The 19,346-nt window shown below is 34.0% G+C and overlaps 1 protein-coding gene across 1 annotated transcript; it reads left to right on the plus strand.

Moving 5' to 3' along the window:
- The first annotated feature begins 252 nt into the window (after nt 1-252).
- LOC140048992 (uncharacterized) lies at nt 253-19,136 on the plus strand. The gene is made up of 12 exons (XM_072093800.1): nt 253-552; nt 5,448-5,587; nt 11,090-11,297; nt 11,938-12,044; nt 13,882-14,081; nt 14,426-14,612; nt 15,411-15,582; nt 15,863-15,963; nt 16,580-16,724; nt 16,859-16,941; nt 17,344-17,506; nt 18,056-19,136. The coding sequence occupies exons 1-12, from the start codon at nt 408-410 to the stop codon at nt 18,178-18,180; spliced, it is 1,776 nt and encodes a 591-aa protein (XP_071949901.1). The 5' UTR covers nt 253-407; the 3' UTR covers nt 18,181-19,136.
- The last annotated feature ends 210 nt before the right edge of the window (nt 19,137-19,346 follow it).

Below are 19,346 nucleotides of genomic sequence, written 5' to 3' on the forward strand. Positions count from 1 at the left end.
CTTTATACTATCAAACTTTATGTGAAAATGTGATGAAGTCATATCACGACCATTTTTGGGCATATCACTACAATAATTTGAGCACATCACACTTTTTGTGTCAAACTAGTTTCATATTAAAGCTCTGTCTACACCTATCAAACTAGTTTGACAAAAAAATGTGATGTGCCTGACATCATCATGTCCTTTTTTCGTTGAGGGCGGAATTGTGCTTTTGTTTTCACACACATGATGCCTCAGTAAACACAGTGTTGGAAGTAGACGTGAGGAGGAGAGAGGAGTGTTAAAAGGAATCAGTCAGTGTGAAAAGGACGTAGGCCTAGGATACAAAAACAACAAATCTAGGCGTGTTTTGTAGTAAGGCAGTAATAAGTAGGCCTAGCTGCTTGCATACATATTATTACATAATGTATTCTTGTGCTTTACTACTTCGACAAGTGGGAAGTTTGACTGGCCAAGGCCGAGCTGTGGCTGGAAGGGTAAATCTATGGTGGGCTTCGTCATCATCATCCTCCTACAAGTTTGTGAACAGCGGTCTTCATCGACCACAATGTAAGCTAAACTTATCAATATTTTATATAATAATAATAATAATAATAATATACATCCTCTTTTATTGGTTAAGCTTCTGCTAAATGTTAGATAAAGTAGGATGAAGAGAAACGTTAATCAGAGGTCGTGTTCGTACGGTGGTTAAAATAAGCGCTTAATTTCACCCATGCCTCGGGTTATAAATTGAGCGTTGTTCGTACTTGAAATATTTAACCGCTTAAATGCTTAATCGACGCATCACAAACCGGAAATTACGTTTTAAGGTCAGTTGTCTTTACAACCTACGACCCCATTTTCGCACGCTAGTTTCGTGTTACTGTTGTATATTTTTTACTCGCGATCTTTCTTTACAATAACAATTACTTGCTACCTTGCTGCTTATCCTTGCGACAAACCTTATGCCTCTTAACGCTGATAATCCTGCCGAAATATGCCTTCTCCTGACGACCATTATTTTACTCATTGACGAAGAATTTGAGCCCAATGTTACACGACGGAAACACCACCGACCAGCTAGGCCTACTAAGCGGGGTGTATTCCTAAGCGGTCTACACCACCAACAAGGACAGCACCAGCTGACGATCGCTCTCGAAGCGTGTATGGAAGAGCTTCGTAGGAGAAATGACGGGCCTAGGCAGCGAACGTTTGTCAAAATTTGACACAACGCCTCTATCGGAGATTTATTAATCCTCGAAGGCTGAGTATAATTGGATTATCGCTGAAATAACCTGCAAATTTGGTGAACATTTTGCCTCGAATTTTTTGTAGCCTGAGGCAAAAGTTAATTGGATCACGCGAACGGAAATCGGGAATAAGCTGGTATTTTCAACCCCTACGAACAGGCCCAGAGAGCCTAAATGTCTTAACTTTCAGACAAAGTTTATAATTGAATTCATAAAAAAAAACGCCGTGGCTAAAGATACGGTACCGTATTCTAACTTCTGTTTACTAAAGGTACGGTAAAATTGCATTACGTCATAACCAGCCAATGGGGTGCTGGTACGTGTGTGACGTGATTGTATAAATACAGTACTTTGTGGATTTTTTTCATATCGCGAAAACAGTGATCAACCGCATTTTTTTTATGCTTTATTTATCGCCGTCGTGTGTGACAAAAACTAAATGTAGCCTACGTCTGTTATTATTATTGAAAAGCCAAACCATGTTGATTTTAATTCTAGAATACAGAAAACCGTTTCAAAAGAGGCCTAGGCTAGGCCTACTTACTACCGTAGGCCTACCTCATTATAATGAGTTTGTTTGTGTAGGGAAAGCGATGCCAGGCTGGGGCCAGCTGCATGTGTGCGCTGATTTCTGTGACTCGTCAGCCCTTCTGGGGCTACTGTCTAAATCATAGTATTTGAGGGCCCCTTTATTGTCCGCATTTGCTTGTTGTTTATGGTCACCATTGTAAACAAAGTTTAATAAAAAATATAGGCCTAAATAGGCCATTTGGAATAAAAATAAAACCCTCATCTGCAGCGCACACACATCCACGCAGCCTGGCGCGCTGCCGATAGGAGGAATTCTCTACATATATACAACAGACGCAATATGAAAAAAAATCCTAAGTCCTTATACGATGACGTCACACACGTACCAGCACCCCATTGCCTGATTATGACGTAATGCAATTTTACCGTACCTTTAGTAAACAGAAGTTAGAATACGGTACCGTATCTTTAGCCACGGCGAAAAAAAAAAAGATATAGTAATAGTATAATAATAGGCTAGGCTTTTATTTTAACATGTCATATTTAATTAGAATAGAATCTCTTTTTTAGTTTTTAGTATTGATGTTTTGGTATGATTCCTGGGAATGACCTCCCATTTCTACTGAATTCAACTGAACTGTTTCGGTACAATTAACCCTCATCTTTCAAAAAATTAATAATACATTATTGACACTGAATTGATACTCAATTTTACTGTATTGATAATAATACCTTTTATTATTTAACAAGGTTGTCAGTACTTTTTTTCAGCTTAGCCTACCAGTTCTTCCAATAGCAAGTTATCATTTATAAAGGGTAGTAACAAAGTGCGAGGCAGCGAGGCACGCGAGGCAGGGAAGGCATGCGAGGCAAGTCAGAAATTTATGCGAGGCATCGTTTTACCATCATCAAAAAATGCGAGGCATCATTTTATCATTTCTCAAAATTGCAAGGCAGGAAATCACCGAAATTGAAGTAGCCTAGGCCTAGGCCCGCTAGGCTAGTTTCCTTTTGCACCTGCCTTGTATTTTAACCAACTTTATCCTGAATACCACAGCTTAGAATTAGTAGGCCTACTTTAATGAAGAAAAATCACATAAAGTAACAATAAATCCATTAAATTGGTGATTTTACAGACGTTGTTTTTCTCGCATTTCGCACACTCAATGTTCAATATTTTGGTTTCTATGGAACGCCAAAAGAGCAAAATAATTAGAGGGCTCAAAACTCTGTGGAATCCATATATATTTAACGCATTATTTGGTGAAAATCAAGTACAATTTCAATAGATTTTGTCACTGTCAGTAAGGAAAAATGTTACTGTTCACCGGTGTACTGTTGATAATGTACACGGTTTCGGTAACCTTTTAAAGAATAAAATAGAAAAATTCATCATAATATCCTTAGTAGGATGTCCTAGGTCTAGACTAGGTAGTGATGTTGATTTAGGATCGATTATTATTCTTTGAAAACAGAACAGTATCAGCAGTAACATATTACACCATTTTTATTGACAAATTAACAAATATATTGAAATAAAACGTGTTTTTCACCAATAAATGCATGAGAAATTGACGCATTCCACTGAGTTTTAGTCCTCTATTATCGTTGCTCTTTTGGCGCTCCATAGAAACAAAAATATTGAACATTGAATAAGTGAAATTCGCGAACAGTGTGCGAGAAACACGCCTGTAAAATCATTAATTTAAGGATTTATTTGTTACTTTTTATGTGATTCTTTGAGGTATACTTCTAAGGTGTGGTATTCACACGATAAAGTTAGTTATCAAATTTGGAGTAAAAATACAAGCGAAGGAAACTAGCGCCAGGTTTATTAGTACGTACATGGACGGTTACAACAACAATAAATAAAAATCGTTCGTAATATACCTAGCTTACTAAAACAGGAATAGTGTATCATTATTAAATATTACACCAATTATTATTATATCAAAATTGATTAAATTATTTTCTACATAGGCCTCTTATCTAGGTTAGGGCTAAGCATATTAGCTAAAGTTTAATTTTAGGCCTAGTATTACAATTGTCGGACGTAAGTCTTTTTTCACACGCGCTCCAGAATTCTGTCGCAATTTTTTTCTTTGCGGCATGTTATTGGATCGGCATATCAGTTACCTTTTATTCACCGCCAGTTATTGATCTTGTCCTGGCAATCGCTGTTCACCTTATTTGCGAGAGAGGTACACGTGTTGTTCCTAGAGAATGGAATGTCAAAAATGTCTTTGGCACGCCGCTCAGAGAGAAGTCTGTGCGTTGCTGCTGAAACCACGTGCTATAGGAGGGGAATGCACCACAATCCTCTGAGCTGAGGGCTGAATCATTCCGCTACCTGCTAAATAGTAAAGAGGGATTTTCCATCTCTCGGGTCTACCGGATCTAGGCGCAGGGGTGTGACAAAATATTATTTTCACTCTGCTATGTTCGAGAGACATGTGAGTGAACACATGGCTCGAAATGCCAACAAACATTGCAGTCATTTGATGAGTGTGTCGCTATAACAATTATTGTTTATCGAAAGTTGAAGACTGTCGTTCAGATTTTTTAACCGTAGTTTGGGCACTTTGTAAAAGTAAAATTTGACACGATATGACTTGAATGAAAAAACAATCGTTACATAAAAATAAACAACATGATGAGTGTATACACGAATCTATTTAGATACGCTTGTATCGATTGATTATTAGGCCTATAATATAGCATAATAGCACGTTAAGATATGCCTCGCACCTTTTTGAAATTGTAAACTATATGCCTCGCATGCCTCGCACTTTTGGAAATGATAAAACGATGCCTCGCACAAATATTTGGCATGCCTCACGTGCCTCGCTGCCTCGCACTTTGTCAACACTCATTTATAAACTTAGCAGCTGAATGTTTGTGCTAAATATTAGCTTATCTGGAAGACATCCTCTCTTTTTATTTATAGTTGAATGTGAATGTTTTGACATGACATATGGTTACCCTTCAATCATAGAGATATTATAGTTCACTATAATACCTCTATGCTTTAATCTTTGAAGTTTGATTTGCATCAGTGCTTGAATGATATTGAATTCTAAATTCCCTTTTCAAGCAAACAATTTCCAGATAGAATACAGAATAATATACATAAATATATACAGACACCTTTGTGTAACATGTATGGAATGTTTATTCTTATCCAACAAGGATATTGACTTTGTTTGATATTTTTTATTGTTTACTGTTTAAGTTCGATAGTAATTTTTCCGTTAGGCTTGGTTCCCACTAAGACGCAATGCAAGGATGTAGACGCAACGTAAGTGAGTTGACCAATCACAAGCGATGGATTATTCGAACGGTGGCTTATCATTGGTCAAATCACTTTATGTATTGTTTTTTAGAAAATGAATTAAAAAAAAAATTCAGAAAGTTACAGCAGAACCTCTATTAAGGCGACACTTTGAGGACCCAACAAACTGACCTCTGGTGTGTTCTATTATTGCTTCAAACTAAAACTCAGTTCAATAAACTATGGTATAGGAAGTACTACAGAAACTGATACTAATACTTTCAAAACACATGATCACATGAACAAACTAAAGTATGGAACGCCACTTTGCCTTTATAAAGGTGATAACAATAACATTCTGTGGAAACTATCCACAACCATTTCTGCAATTTCTTTATTTTTATATTTAGTTGACGTGTATAGGTCTAACAGTAGCACAACAAAAGATGGTATCCTACGAAGTCCTCATCAAGATGTACAGGTACCAGAGGTTCCCCTTACTGATTATGTGATGGAGAAATTTCCAGAGTATGGAGACAAAATTGCAGTGGTAAATATTATATTCTGACATAAAATCATAGGACAGGTAGAAAACAAAAACTGCTCAGAAATGATTTAAATTATATTACCGTATATTTCGGTGTATAAGTCGCACCTGTATATAAGACGCACCCCCTAACTGAGAGTAAAATATCGGTATTTTTTATATCGTCGGTGTATAAGACGCACCTTATATTTCATCAAAACAATGTTTTTTTAAATTGTAATCAATATTATTGTAATAATATATTTTAAATTTTATCGCCATAATGAACAAATCTTTTCATCATATTTAGTATAACATCATGCTAAAATGCCTTGAAAACTAGGCAGAAGCAGGTTGCCGTTACGTTAGTTAGTTACTGTAGCTAGGCCTAGCCTACTCAGGCCTAGCAAACGAGGTGACGATAGCCTAGGCCTATATGTACAATCTGTGTGGTGAGGCATTTATGTTCGGTGTATAAGACGCACCCTTAATTTAGAGGTCAAATTTGCGTGTCAAAAGTGCGACTTATACACCGAAATATACGGTAAACAATACTTATTAAAATGTGATAGGATAGAGGAGAAAATCTTGATAACAAAATTTTTCATTTTATTAGGCAATTTGCCAAGTATTAGGCTAATAAATCTAGCTAAATAATATGGTGAACTTTGGCTATATAACCTTTGCCTACAATTTTGTCCAAGTTTAAATAAACATGACAATTATCCTGATAATAAAAGTTAATCTCAGTAAGACTTTGTGAGTGGAGTTGTGTTTTATTTTGAGAAATAACCTGATTGGATTTGAAATCAAGACCATAGTATATTTGACGGTAGCCTGACATTTTAACCACTATAGTTTACTGTAAAAGTACCCACATTACTACAGTGCCAAGTTTCCATAGCTACAGCCATGGAGTATTTTACTGACTCCATGATACAACCATAATAGTAACATGTGACTTGAATCATATTAATTACAACACTATATGACATACAACTTTTACATCTTTACCAACTTTCATGGTATTTTAAAGTCCTATAGTAGTGTGATACAATAGTAGGCCTACTGTAGTTGCCTTTCTGGATCTGGATCTGGATGAATACTGACGAAGGAACACATGGATATATGCGCCAGGGGGTGCGTCTCTCGGAGTGCAAACATCATACTTAACTGAATTTGTTTTATAATTTTTAATTTTTTAAATTTATTAACTTCACAAAACTGACTTTACTGTACTATATCTGTCTGTCTGTACTACCAGGGTAATTACACATTCCTTGGTATTGTGCTATGTAATTTTCTTTTGTTTTGTATGTATATCTATAGAATACAAATCTTTGTGAGCTAGTGAATGCACAGCCTAAAGAATAGGTGCTTGCTTGATATCAGGGAAGAGTTCTTGATATACAGTAGATTCTTTTGTCAACACTAAATTTCACAAACACAATAAGGTCCTATTTACTTTAAAACTTGTAATAAAATGTAAAATTCCATGTCCATAACGTTGGTTAGTACAAGATGCAGCTGTCTTTTATAAGTTGTGTCAGCATGTGGAATATGTGAACTGATTTCAAACGGAAGTTTTTTCTATTCAAGCATGCCTATTTTTAGCCTTTCTCATTATACATAAGAGTTTATATTTAATACTGTTACAGTATTTACTGTATGCAACTAATATCAGATACAATATGATATTAGATTAAATAAAAATGTATAAAAATGCATCAAGTGAATACATCCATCATGACAAAATTGTGAAACTGGGTAATCATGGGGAAATTAAATAAAAATGATAAGGCTATTATAAATTGAAAAAAGAAAAAATATTATTAAAGTTGCATAAAAATAGTATATATTTTAAGTTTTTAATAACAAACATTGGGATTGTTTTTCTAGATAGTTGAAAGTCAAATTCATTTAGTCATCATCATGGTTAACTTTCAGGAAGGGTCAGCAAGATGGCCTTGAGCTTATATTTAACCCTGACAAGCCATTTTCTTTCAGCATTATACAGTAGTACTGTCTAAAACTTCCAAGGACCAGTGGTGTAACACAGAGGCCTGAGGCCCCTGGTTTAGGAACCCTGGGCATTTTTAGCTTTTTTTCGACATATTTAAATGCCTGTTTTTTTCTTTAGGCATTGCTCAGGGGCCATGTGTTTAGTCAGTGAGTGCTCATAGCTGTTACGGCACACTGCCAAGGAACCCATTTCTATCAAGCACCAGAAAATATAGTTTTAATCTTAATTTCAAGAACAGAAGAACAGTATTAAACAAATCTTATATGCCGTTTTAAAACCCAATTGAAACCGATCTAGTCAAAATTATTTTAAAAATAATTAATGTGGAGAAATTTTATAGCTAAAAAAAAAAATAGCTAATCATGGTCCGAATTTGGCTTTACCTTAAAAGTCACTGAAAAGTGCCACCATGCAATTTTGAGGGAAATTTTAATTAAAGGAAGTTTTAAAAATTGATGATACAACAATTTTAAGTCGACATACTGCTCAAAAAGTTTATGAGAAGGAAAGTAAAACTATTTTGGGTTTCAGTTGTTCTTTAAAAAGAATGTGAATGAACAGTTTTTTTTTAAACAATGGGTACATTGTGTCCCTATATAATCTTTTCCTGCAGAATTTCCATTGATAGGAAAATATTGTCAATTGACACAATTTATATGGGTCGACCCAATTTCCTGTTATCTGGTAAAATGATTAAAATTTTCTATTTATGCTTGAATTTGGAAACTTACTCATGGATGGTATAGTTAATTATATTTTATTTTATTTCATCATCACCCTAGTGACCATATATCACCATTAACATGGCTGAAAGAAATAAATATAATATATAACTAGACATGTAACTCGTCACTTTGACGAGTTTGGTTATCCGCCGCGCAAGTGGTGCAACATTAACATTAAGGGGATAGGTTGAGGACAAAAGGAAGTGTTCACGTTGGCATTATGAACTGAACTGAAGAATATGATCTGTTGTTATTGCTGAATTTTATTATTTAAATTCATATATAGTATACACAGTATAATCTGTATCCATATCACATACAGTGTAGAATAGGTGAAATTACGGGACCCGCTATTTATTACAATTTTTAACATGTTGACGGTTTTAAAATGAAACGCGAAGTTAGCAATTCCGAAAGGAAATTATCTCAGCAACAACGTATTAGCGTGTAGAAGAAATTTGAATACGTGAAATATTGATGCGCGCTCTTTTAAATGTAATGAATTATGACGCAAAAGATGAAAATACGACCTTTTTTATTTAACTGGCCATATGATGACGTCACAACATCCGATTGGCAACATTTTTACATAATTTCGTATCTACAATCCAATAGCTTCCAGAAAAAGTTTTAATCGAGATTATCAAGTTTTATTCTTACGAGCTATAACAGATTAAAATTTACTGTAAAGATGAAATTGATGCCACACGTGATTAAAATTTTTAGGCATGATGACGTCAAAAAAATTAAAATATTTTTAACTCATGCGAAAGATACTTGATTGACCTAGACAAAATCAAAATCGGGGTGAAAATGGAAAACGGATAAGTGGAGATGCGCTCTATTCAATGTGATGAGCTATGACGAAAGATACAAAAATCCTAAATTTTATATTCGCGTGGCCATACGATGACGTCACAATGTCCGGTTAGCCATATTAATACCTGATCCGATATCTACAACTCATCTACTTCCAGAATATGCCATCCACAAAAAGTTGACCGTCTAGTTTAGAAATTACGACTGTTTAAAAAAAGGCATATTTTAAACGAATTTTTTAACCTTTTCATAAAAAACGCGCGCAAATTGTCCAATTCGACGTGCTCGTATGACGTATCTTTAAGTCGAAATTGTTTAAAATTTGGTAAAATTACTAGAAAAGGCTGGAAAAATATAAATCACGTGAAAAAAGTACGTTTTCAATACTACGTGCGCACCGCACACGTAAAAATGTGCGCACGCGTGGGAATTTTTGACATGCTTAAAACGACATGAAACGCGTAGAAAGTTGATTATAAATTAATTTTGCGCATTTTGAAATTTTAAATGCGCGTGCGCGCGTAACTTTGTGTAAAACACGCAATTTTTTTCAACAGAAAGTTAGCGCATGATATAAATTAAACTTTTGCAAAGTTTCAAGTTGAAATGTTATTTGGTTGTCGAGCTATGTTAAATACGACAAAATCGTTAAATCGCGCGTAAGTCACGTTGCGCAATTGTAAACGTCATGAAAAGCTTCGCTTGACGACGTTACGTAAATGTCAATATGTTAAGATAGTTACCGAAATGTTATGTTTGCGAGTTTTAGAGAAAAGCGTTACACAAAAATCATACAGGTTGATTTCGTACAATCACAAGAGGTTATCCTGCAACTTCGTTGCGGATAACCAATATACATGCAAAAATCTACAAATAACACTACATTTAGATATTATTGACATTAGACAAAACCTTTTGACGGAAATATGCAACCAAGTATCATAATTATTAAAATAAATAAATATTTGATGGGATAATTATTATTTAGGATGTAAAAAATTATGTTTTGTGTTGAATAAAACATTGTCGTTCATAATAGCATTTTTTAGATATTATTTTTGTATTATAAACAGTATTATAAAATTTCTTTGTTTACATAAAATCATATACTAATTGGAGTGCTGCAAGCAAAGGAGATAAAATAACTACTATAGGGTTATTTCACACTTTGCCCTTCATGGGTGGCTTCTTCAAGTCATGAAATGAAATGTTCAAAGGGCAAATTGAGGTTTCAAACTAAAATCATCAGTATAGACGATAATGCACTTGGCATGACCCACTATACGACCCCCGGGAAAGGTGCATCATTTGTCCAATGTGCGTCATACCTTATGAATACCATGATGCACCCTTACATAAAAAAAGTGACCACAACGCACCCATTTTGACGCATTGTGACCATGTTGTTCATGACATAGTGGGCGGTAAAGTGACAGACATTTTAGACACCATTGTTCATTGATGTGACGTACCATCTAGGTTTGATGCACCCCTGCGTCAATAATTATTTTAAAATGATGCACCCATGATGCAGCCCTCCCTGGGTCTGATAGTGGGTCAACCTCATTATTGTACAATATTAATGAAATACAATTATGAGTATTTAAAGTTATTAATTTGCATTTATTTATACTGTAGTTATGTACAGTAATTTGTTTGAACTGTATTTTATGAGGGTGGTTCATCCAGCCAAAGCTGATCATTAGGGACCCTCAGAACAATACCATTTATATAAAGTTAACAAATGATAACATTTATACAATTGATAAATGGATTTCAAATTGGCCATTTAATAGAGATGAATTGAAAGAAAATTTGATTTGAAAGATGATGTATGTCAGATATCTATAGATGGAGCAAATTTGTGTCTGAGTGAAAAACTATAGTTAAAAGTGGTTAAATGCTTGAAAGTTTTTATTAACATAGTCAGTAATAACATAAAAATACTTTTGTTTGTAGGAAGATGCTGTAACTGGTATGAAATTCTCCTTCATTGAATTACAAAATGTTGCGAAGAATGTAGCAAGTGGCCTGATGCGTGTTGGTTTCAAGAAAGGAGACCGCTTTGCCGTGTTCAGCCCTAATTCAGTAGAGTATGTCGCAATATTCTTGGGCGTTGTGATGGCTGGAGGTGTGGTGACTACTATCAATCCAGCTTATACAGTAGGTAAGCAGTTATTTTGCTGAATATTAAGCCTTTTGTCTACACTATCAAACTTTAAAAATGGATGTGCCCATGAACATGATGATGTCACATCATTTCCATATCACTACCATATTTGGGCACATAACACTTTTTTTGTCAAAATAGTTTGATAGTTTAGACAAAGCTTTAATATTCACATCGTTTAAATTTGTTTTTGTTTGTTTTCATCTGAGATTTTTTGTTAAATAATTTATGGATTTTGCTAATATAAAATTCCTTAGAGTTGCCATAACAAAAACCAATAAGCATAAACAACAATTTTTGTTGATTGCATATTGGTTTTTTTGTTTACTATCTTATTTAATACTTTACCATTATTAAACGTTAATTTCAGCAAGGTACAGGCTTAGATTAGCTTTTGCTACTTCCTAGGTCCTTGTGTTATGTCATGTATATTGTACAATCAAATTATCAATCAATCAATCAATCAATCAATTAATCAATATTATTTTCAAATCTGTTATAAGCAGCAAATTATATTAAAGGAACCACAGTCTCAAGTGGTATGGTTTATTCTGCAAAACAACCACAACTGAAAAATATAAATGAATTAAAAAAAAAATTGTTATTAATAATGTATTTTTTCTGTGTTTACTGACAGATGAGTTAGCGTTTCAGTTAAATAATTGTGAAGCACAATATATAGCTACAACTCCTACCCTTATAGATAGGGTCATTGCAGCTAAGAAGCAAGTCTCTGCTCTGAAAGTAAGTCAGACTCAATCATTGTCTTTAGCCTCAATCACACTTAACTTAATTTAGTCAAATAATCGAGTAGCCAACTAAAGCCACAAAAAAATGTGTGATGTGCCCAAATATGGTAGTGATATGATATGATCGTGTTCATATATGGGCACATCACATTTTTTGTCACATAAAGTTTTATAGTGTAGACAGAGCTTCACACTAACAATTTGCTCAAGGTGAAAAAGCGAAGACCAATTGGTTAATTTTACCAATCGCTGTCTGCAAATTAGAAATTCATCATCATCTTCTTAAAACTACCCACGCTGCTCCAATCATCTGAATGTGCTACTCGGGAGAAAACTACCGTATCTAATGTCACATGGTAAAGCCATGGTAAAACTAATTGCATGAAATCATCCAAGTGCAAACAGTGGTCAGATTTAGGATAGCCTTGGATAAGATTACCATGGTTTGAAAATTGTTCAAGTCCAGTGGGAACACAGTTTAAGTGGGGTATAGTTAAATTATAACACTCAACCCAACATTCTTTATCCACCCCTACTTTGGTTTATTTAAACCTTATCTTGTTGATTATAGTTGCACCTTTTTTGTTTAAACAAACTAAACAGCAACTTTGGTTATTAATTGTTGTAGAGTTGAAGTTCATTTGTTAATTGTGATTTATGATCAGAGTATAGATTGGCTTAACTGGGCTAAGATAATAGATTATTGCTAGGCTACAACATGATTAATTACCATTAATTCATGTTCACATGTCTCTGTGATTTTGAAATAAAAGATAGTCATGTTGACACATTTAATAATGTTATAGCAGAGATATGACATACTACTCAAGTTGACACTAATTATTAGAGTAGCTTATCTCAGAAATAAGTATTCAATAGAAATTGAAAATCTGTATGTGTAGGGGTGTGGCTTAAAACTAGCGTATATGATTGGTCGATTGCTGCAGCTATTTTCTGTGCTCCCCTCTCCACAGTGAATCATTTTTTTGATCTACTCTATGATTACATTTGAGTTACAATTATTTACCATTCATTTTCACAATATTAACAATAATATAATTTATTTTTTATTCATTTATTCATTATAATTCTGTTGTTGATTGACCTGTATTTATCATATTTATATGTTGAATATTCTCATAGCTGTTGTAGTGCTGTTGTAGATCAGAATAGTATAAATAAGTATAGTGTAGATATTCATATTGATTATCTGTAAATAGTCTGATAACACCGTGAATATGCCACTTGACCCAATTGTTACAAACTCTATATTTAGCCTTTCTATTGATAAAATTTATTGTAAAGGTATTTTGTTATAGTATCCAAATTCCATTTGGGACAGTTTTCTGTTGAACTTTATACATACATAGTTTGTTAATATACATATTTTGTTAATATTCTGATGTACAGTAGTACTGTACACACAGATTATTATTGTTCTTATGATATAATAATATATATTGTAATTGAAACATAATTTTTCATTACATTGAGAACATGAGTAATTCTTATAATATAGGATTTGAACCAACCACCTTTAGATCACTAGCGTGGTTCATATCTCTATACCACCACTACCAATTCAGGTAAGCAGTACTCATAGACTAGCAACACCACTGTTGGTTTGTGTAATTATTAACAAATTAAAAAACTACACACCACGAAAAGACTACCCCCTGGGTCTTTCATGACCCTACAAGTGTCCGCACGACACAGCCTGCACTGGACACATCAAACACTGGACACAGTATGGTGGCCTTTCGTTTTCTGGCCATGACTGAATTCGAAAATATGTTCTTTTTCATAAAATAATTTTTTTTCTTCTGTCACAGGATGTGTATGTATTTGGTGAGGCTGAGGGCGCAATACCGTTTTCCACCCTCCTGAATGATGACGGCAGTGCTTACCAACGTGTATCTTTGGACGTGTACAATGACGTAGCTGCTTTACCGTACTCAAGTGGAACTACGGGCTTGCCGAAAGGTGTCATGCTAACCCACAATAATCTAGTTGCGAATCAATGTCAAATAAAGTAGGATATTTATATAGTTATATTTTTAACAAGGGACATAATCCATCCATGAACTCTTATCTGATCCAGGCCACTTTGTAAGGAAAAAAGCTCCACAATATGTCAATATGAAGGGTACAGTTTGTTGGGTCTAGAATGTGTTCCCCTTGGTAATGTAATTCATTGTGTATAGAGCGAAAACCGATTTTGCAACCATATATAAATGTTGACATAGTTGATTAATACAATTTTCATTTCTTACCGAAAATATTTATATGAAGACATTATAGAAAACCTGTAAACTGCTATAAACATAAACAAACATGATAATAATAATTTACTGACTTCTCTATATTACTTTTCAGTGGAAAGTTAAATCGTTATGTTATACCAGATTCAGACAGAGACGCAAATACCCTTTGCCTTTTACCCATCTTCCATATATTTGGAATGACAGCAGTGCTAATGAGTTCTCTGTATCAAGGAGCAAGAGTGGTAACCATACCACGTTTTGAGCCTGAAATGTTCTTGAAAACAATACAGGACTATAAGGTAGCCTATCCACTAATTTAGGTTTTGTTTATACCAAGCTCGGATCTGGTCAGGTGGTTTGACTTTAAAGCATAGTCTACACTAACACAATTCAGTTGCAAACTCGAGAATACTCAGGGGTTTGCAAGAAAAGGTCTGAAAGTTTTTCAGTGTAAAACTGTGGCAGAAGAAAACTTGGTTCGGCCTAACTAGTTTTCAGAAGTTCAGAAGTTAGGCCAAACTACATTAGTTTAAAGAAGTTAGGCCAAACTAGTTTGCAGATGTTAGGTCAAACTAGTTTTCAGAAGCTAGGCCAAACTACATTAGTTTAAAGAAGTTAGGCCAAACTAGTTTGCAGATGTTAGGTCAAACTAGTTTTCAGAAGTTAGGCCAAACTAGTTTTCAGATGTTAGGTCAAACTAGTTTTCAGAAGTTAGGCCAAACTAATTTGCAGATGTTAGGTCAAACTAGTTTTCAGAAGTTAGGCCAAACTAGTTTGCAGATGTTAGGTCAAACTAGTTTTCAGAAGTTAGGCCAAACTAATTTGCAGATGTTAGGCCAAACTAATTTGCAGAGGTTTGTAAACTGCGAATCAAATAATATAGTCAGAGTCATTGGATCCTGTAGCCTTCAGTAACTTGTGTAGACAAGCTTCTCTAAACAGTGGCAAACTCGGAGTTTACAAACATTTTGGTAAAGTTTTCTAGTATAGACTAGGCTTAACAGCGCCCTAATTACCAAATTGATGTAACTACCAATATAAAAAAAAAACCCAATATATTGTTAATGCACTGACATAAAAAAATCAAATTTTTACAGATTACACATATGCCTGTAGTGCCGCCGGTAGTACTGTTCTTGGCGAAGCATCCAATGGTTGATAAATATGATCTATCAAGCCTGCATGTTATCACCTGTGGAGCTGCACCTCTAGGAAGTGACCTTATTGTGGCAGTCAAAGATAGGCTGAATATTCAAAAGTTAAGACAGGGTCAGTACAACGCATTGGTGTAATGCAGGGAGCAAAAGCAGTGCAGAGGGGCCCTTCAACGCTGTGTAGTTGCATTGGAGCTGCTGATGCTGGGGGGGGGGGGGGGGCCCAGGTTTAGCCAGTGAGCACTCATAGCTGTCATGGAACCAGACATTTAATTACCAATCTGTTTTTTTAGTTTCTTTTACTGTTTTTAATGAATGATGTACTGTATATCTAGTTTTGCATTGTGCTAGTACATTGATTTTTGTATCTTACTAATTGTATTACTTTCGTATAGGTTATGGACTAACAGAGACAAGTCCAGTTACTAATTTACCATATGAGGACCATAAAGTTGATGCAAGTCCAGGACCACTTGTGCCCAACACAGAGGCTAAGGTAATGAAGAACATGAAAGAGCTCATGAGGGAGCTTTTTGATTTGCAATGACCTATGACATACGCATTAAATGTCATTTAAAGCAGTCCTAGAGACCATTAAAAATGCGTAGAAGAATAGTGCGAGGGAACACATTCTCACTTGCGTAAATGGGTAGAATGAATTGACCTACGGTAACTTGTTCCTCGACTGTTAATGGTTGCAAATCGGGAGCTTCCTATTTTCAGTCCCTGACAGGATCTGTAGGCCATAACATTACCTGTGTGTAAAGCATTGCTTTAATATTATTTTTTGTTTCAGGTCAGTACGTGAAGTATACTGTAATAACTGTTGACTGTTGTGGTTGTTTATTGTGGATAGAATGCTTGTTCTATTCAGTCTGTTTAAAGCGTGTTGTCAGTGTCACGTGTATTATTTTATTTATGTATTATGCAATGATTGACGGAAAACTTAGAAACTAAATAACAAATGCCTCCTTCCTTTTTCGAAAAAGTCTAAACAAAAATCATGTGTTTTTTATTTTTTGGTCTCTTTTATTTACTGTCCAGAAACAAAAGCTAAACAATCAAAATCTGTTGTGTACAGAGTAATCAGAGAATTATTGTTATTATTAAAGATTGTAGATGTAACAACAGGAGAGACGTTGTCTGCTTATCAAGACGGTGAATTGTGGGTACGTGGTCCTCAGATAATGAAAGGTTATTGGAAGAATGACAAGGCTACTAAGGAGTCTATTGATTCTGATGGATTTTTTCACACAGGTAAATACCATTTTTACAGACTTTACAAACCTTTTTCTTTGAACTCCTAAAACACACCTTAAATGACTTTAAGTGTGCCATTTACAGAACATTTTATTTTGGTAAACTTTTTTTGTTTGTTATTTTGTTATTAGGGGATATAGCGCACTATGATGATGATGGCAACTTTTTCATTGTTGACCGACTCAAAGAATTGATTAAAGTCAAGGGATTCCAGGTATGCTCATGTACAGAGAAGAAGGCTAAAGTTTCTATATGAGATCAGTAGCACAGAGAGTACTCTTCTCCTGATCCTTAAAATAAAAAATGCATTAAACACTTTCAAACTGAGGAAAATATTTGGCAAAATGCATTGGGCTATTTAATATTTCGGCCCATATTGAAGATAAAGATAACTTAAAATTTGTATAAGCTTTTGTGACGACACTGATTTATAATTTATTTTGAGTGATTATGTGAATGTTATTCTGGAAACAAACATACATAAAAATAAAATATTACAATGCTGTAATTATATAAGATCAAAAGAAGTGTAAATAATCAAAATAAACCACTAATAAGTTTAGTTTATTTAAAGAACTTCATTTTGTGTCCATCTGATGACCATTTATAATTACAGGTTGCACCTGCTGAGTTAGAAGCTCTTTGTTTGACCCATCCTGATATATCTGATGTTGCCGTCATTGGTGTGCCCGTAGAGGGCGTAGGTGAACTGCCAAAAGCCTACATTGTAAGGAAATCTGAAGAACTTACAGAAGAACAAGTGAAGGAATTTGTGAAGAGTAAGTGTTACCAGAATCTTAATAATACAATATTAAAGAAATGTTTTATTGGTACTGCTGTACCTTTCGTATATGGGCAATTTACACAGACGGTAGTTTGTTCCACGTAGAAACTATATCTATCATGAGCAAATAAATTGCAATAAAACAGAGGATCACTACAGAAACATCAAAAGTACAATCAATTAGAAAGATTGTACTTGCTTTGTTTGTTAGCACGATAATGTCCACAATTTGTAAGTTATTGTTTGGGTGTTAATATTATACACTTACAGAATATGCCTATTGATTTTCAGGAAAATTGATATATTGGTCACGTCACAAAAAAATGCTTATTATATTAAAATCTGACATAATTGTATCTTCCATATGAGATATTTTAATATTTAAAAATAGCACACCCTCTGTATTCTTTTAACATGGACCAAAATATCAAGTAGTGAGCCCTCAATCTCTGAATATAGTTTCCCTGATATATTTTGCAAAGTACTTCAGTAGTACTCAGTTTCTGAGTGCTTTCATTTATTATTATTTTGTTTGTTTCTTTAGGTAAAGTTGCTCCGTACAAAAATCTTGAAGGTGGAGTGGAATTCATAAACGAAATACCAAAGTCAGCAAGTGGAAAAATATTAAGAAGGGTTTTGAAACAGGCAGCACTTGATGCTTTGAAATGAAAACTGAAAAACTATATATTTTAAAAAATATGTTGAATTTGGTGATAACTGATGAAGGAGGATGTTAATATGATTGTTGATAAGGACATCAAAAACTAATAATAGTAAAGATGATATTTATTCAAAGCTTATTTTGGCTTTTTTTACACCTCATTTTCATCTGCCGTAGCCTGATTTTAAAAAATAGATAAAATTTAAGACTACTTTTGTTGTATTCTTTCATAAGAGGCTGCATTTTAAAGTTCTTGTTAGTATTTTATATTATGAAATGTTGTATAATAATATTGAACATTAAATAAATACAGATTAACTTTTAGTTAAACCAGTTGACAAGTACTTACTTTTACTACGTTTCAGCTACTATGACGAATGACAGAACATCATGTCAACGTCATTTGCGTGAACAAGGCTACTGAAAGTAGCTGAAACGTAGCAAGTAAGTACTTGTCAACTGGTTTAACTAAAAGTTAATCTGTATTTATTTAATATCCATTGAAACCAGATGAAATTTTTTGAGAATATTGAACATGTTAGTATATTGTTTACTAAAAGCCTAAAGCTCTGTTTACACTATCAATTGTTATGTGATAAATGTGATGTGGACATTATGATGCCATATCACTACCATATTTGGGCACATCAAACTTTTTTGTATGCCTTTCATTTTCTGCATGATCCACAGTTGACCAAATTATGAAGACATTTGTTACTGTATGTTGACAGCTAATACATGGAGTTGGGCAGGTTCATAAATTATTATTTTTGTAAATTAAACTACATTGAGGTTTTAAATTGGTTTTTATTGAACATTTGATAAATTTATTCATTTGATGCTAACAAGTGGTGTCAATGCAATGTACAGTATATAAATGATTAAAATGCACAATTTATATTTGAATAAATTTTGGTAGAAAAAAGTGTCTATTTTTCTACAATTTTCTTCTTATAAATAATGTTAATAAAGTTTGCTCCATTATTACTATTGGATTGTAATTTATTGTTTAATATTTATTATTATACTATTACTTTAAGTTATTCCACCAATCACATGTTTTTTTATAATCACCTATTAATGAATATTCAGAGTTACGCCCTCTCTAGATCAGAAAAGTTTTTTGTTGTTGTTTACATCCGGGCCCTACCGCGAATATATCACCTTTTTTCGG

The sequence above is a fragment of the Antedon mediterranea genome, chromosome 5 (genome assembly GCF_964355755.1).
Source record: "Antedon mediterranea chromosome 5, ecAntMedi1.1, whole genome shotgun sequence".
Classification (NCBI taxonomy): Eukaryota; Metazoa; Echinodermata; class Crinoidea; order Comatulida; family Antedonidae; genus Antedon; species Antedon mediterranea.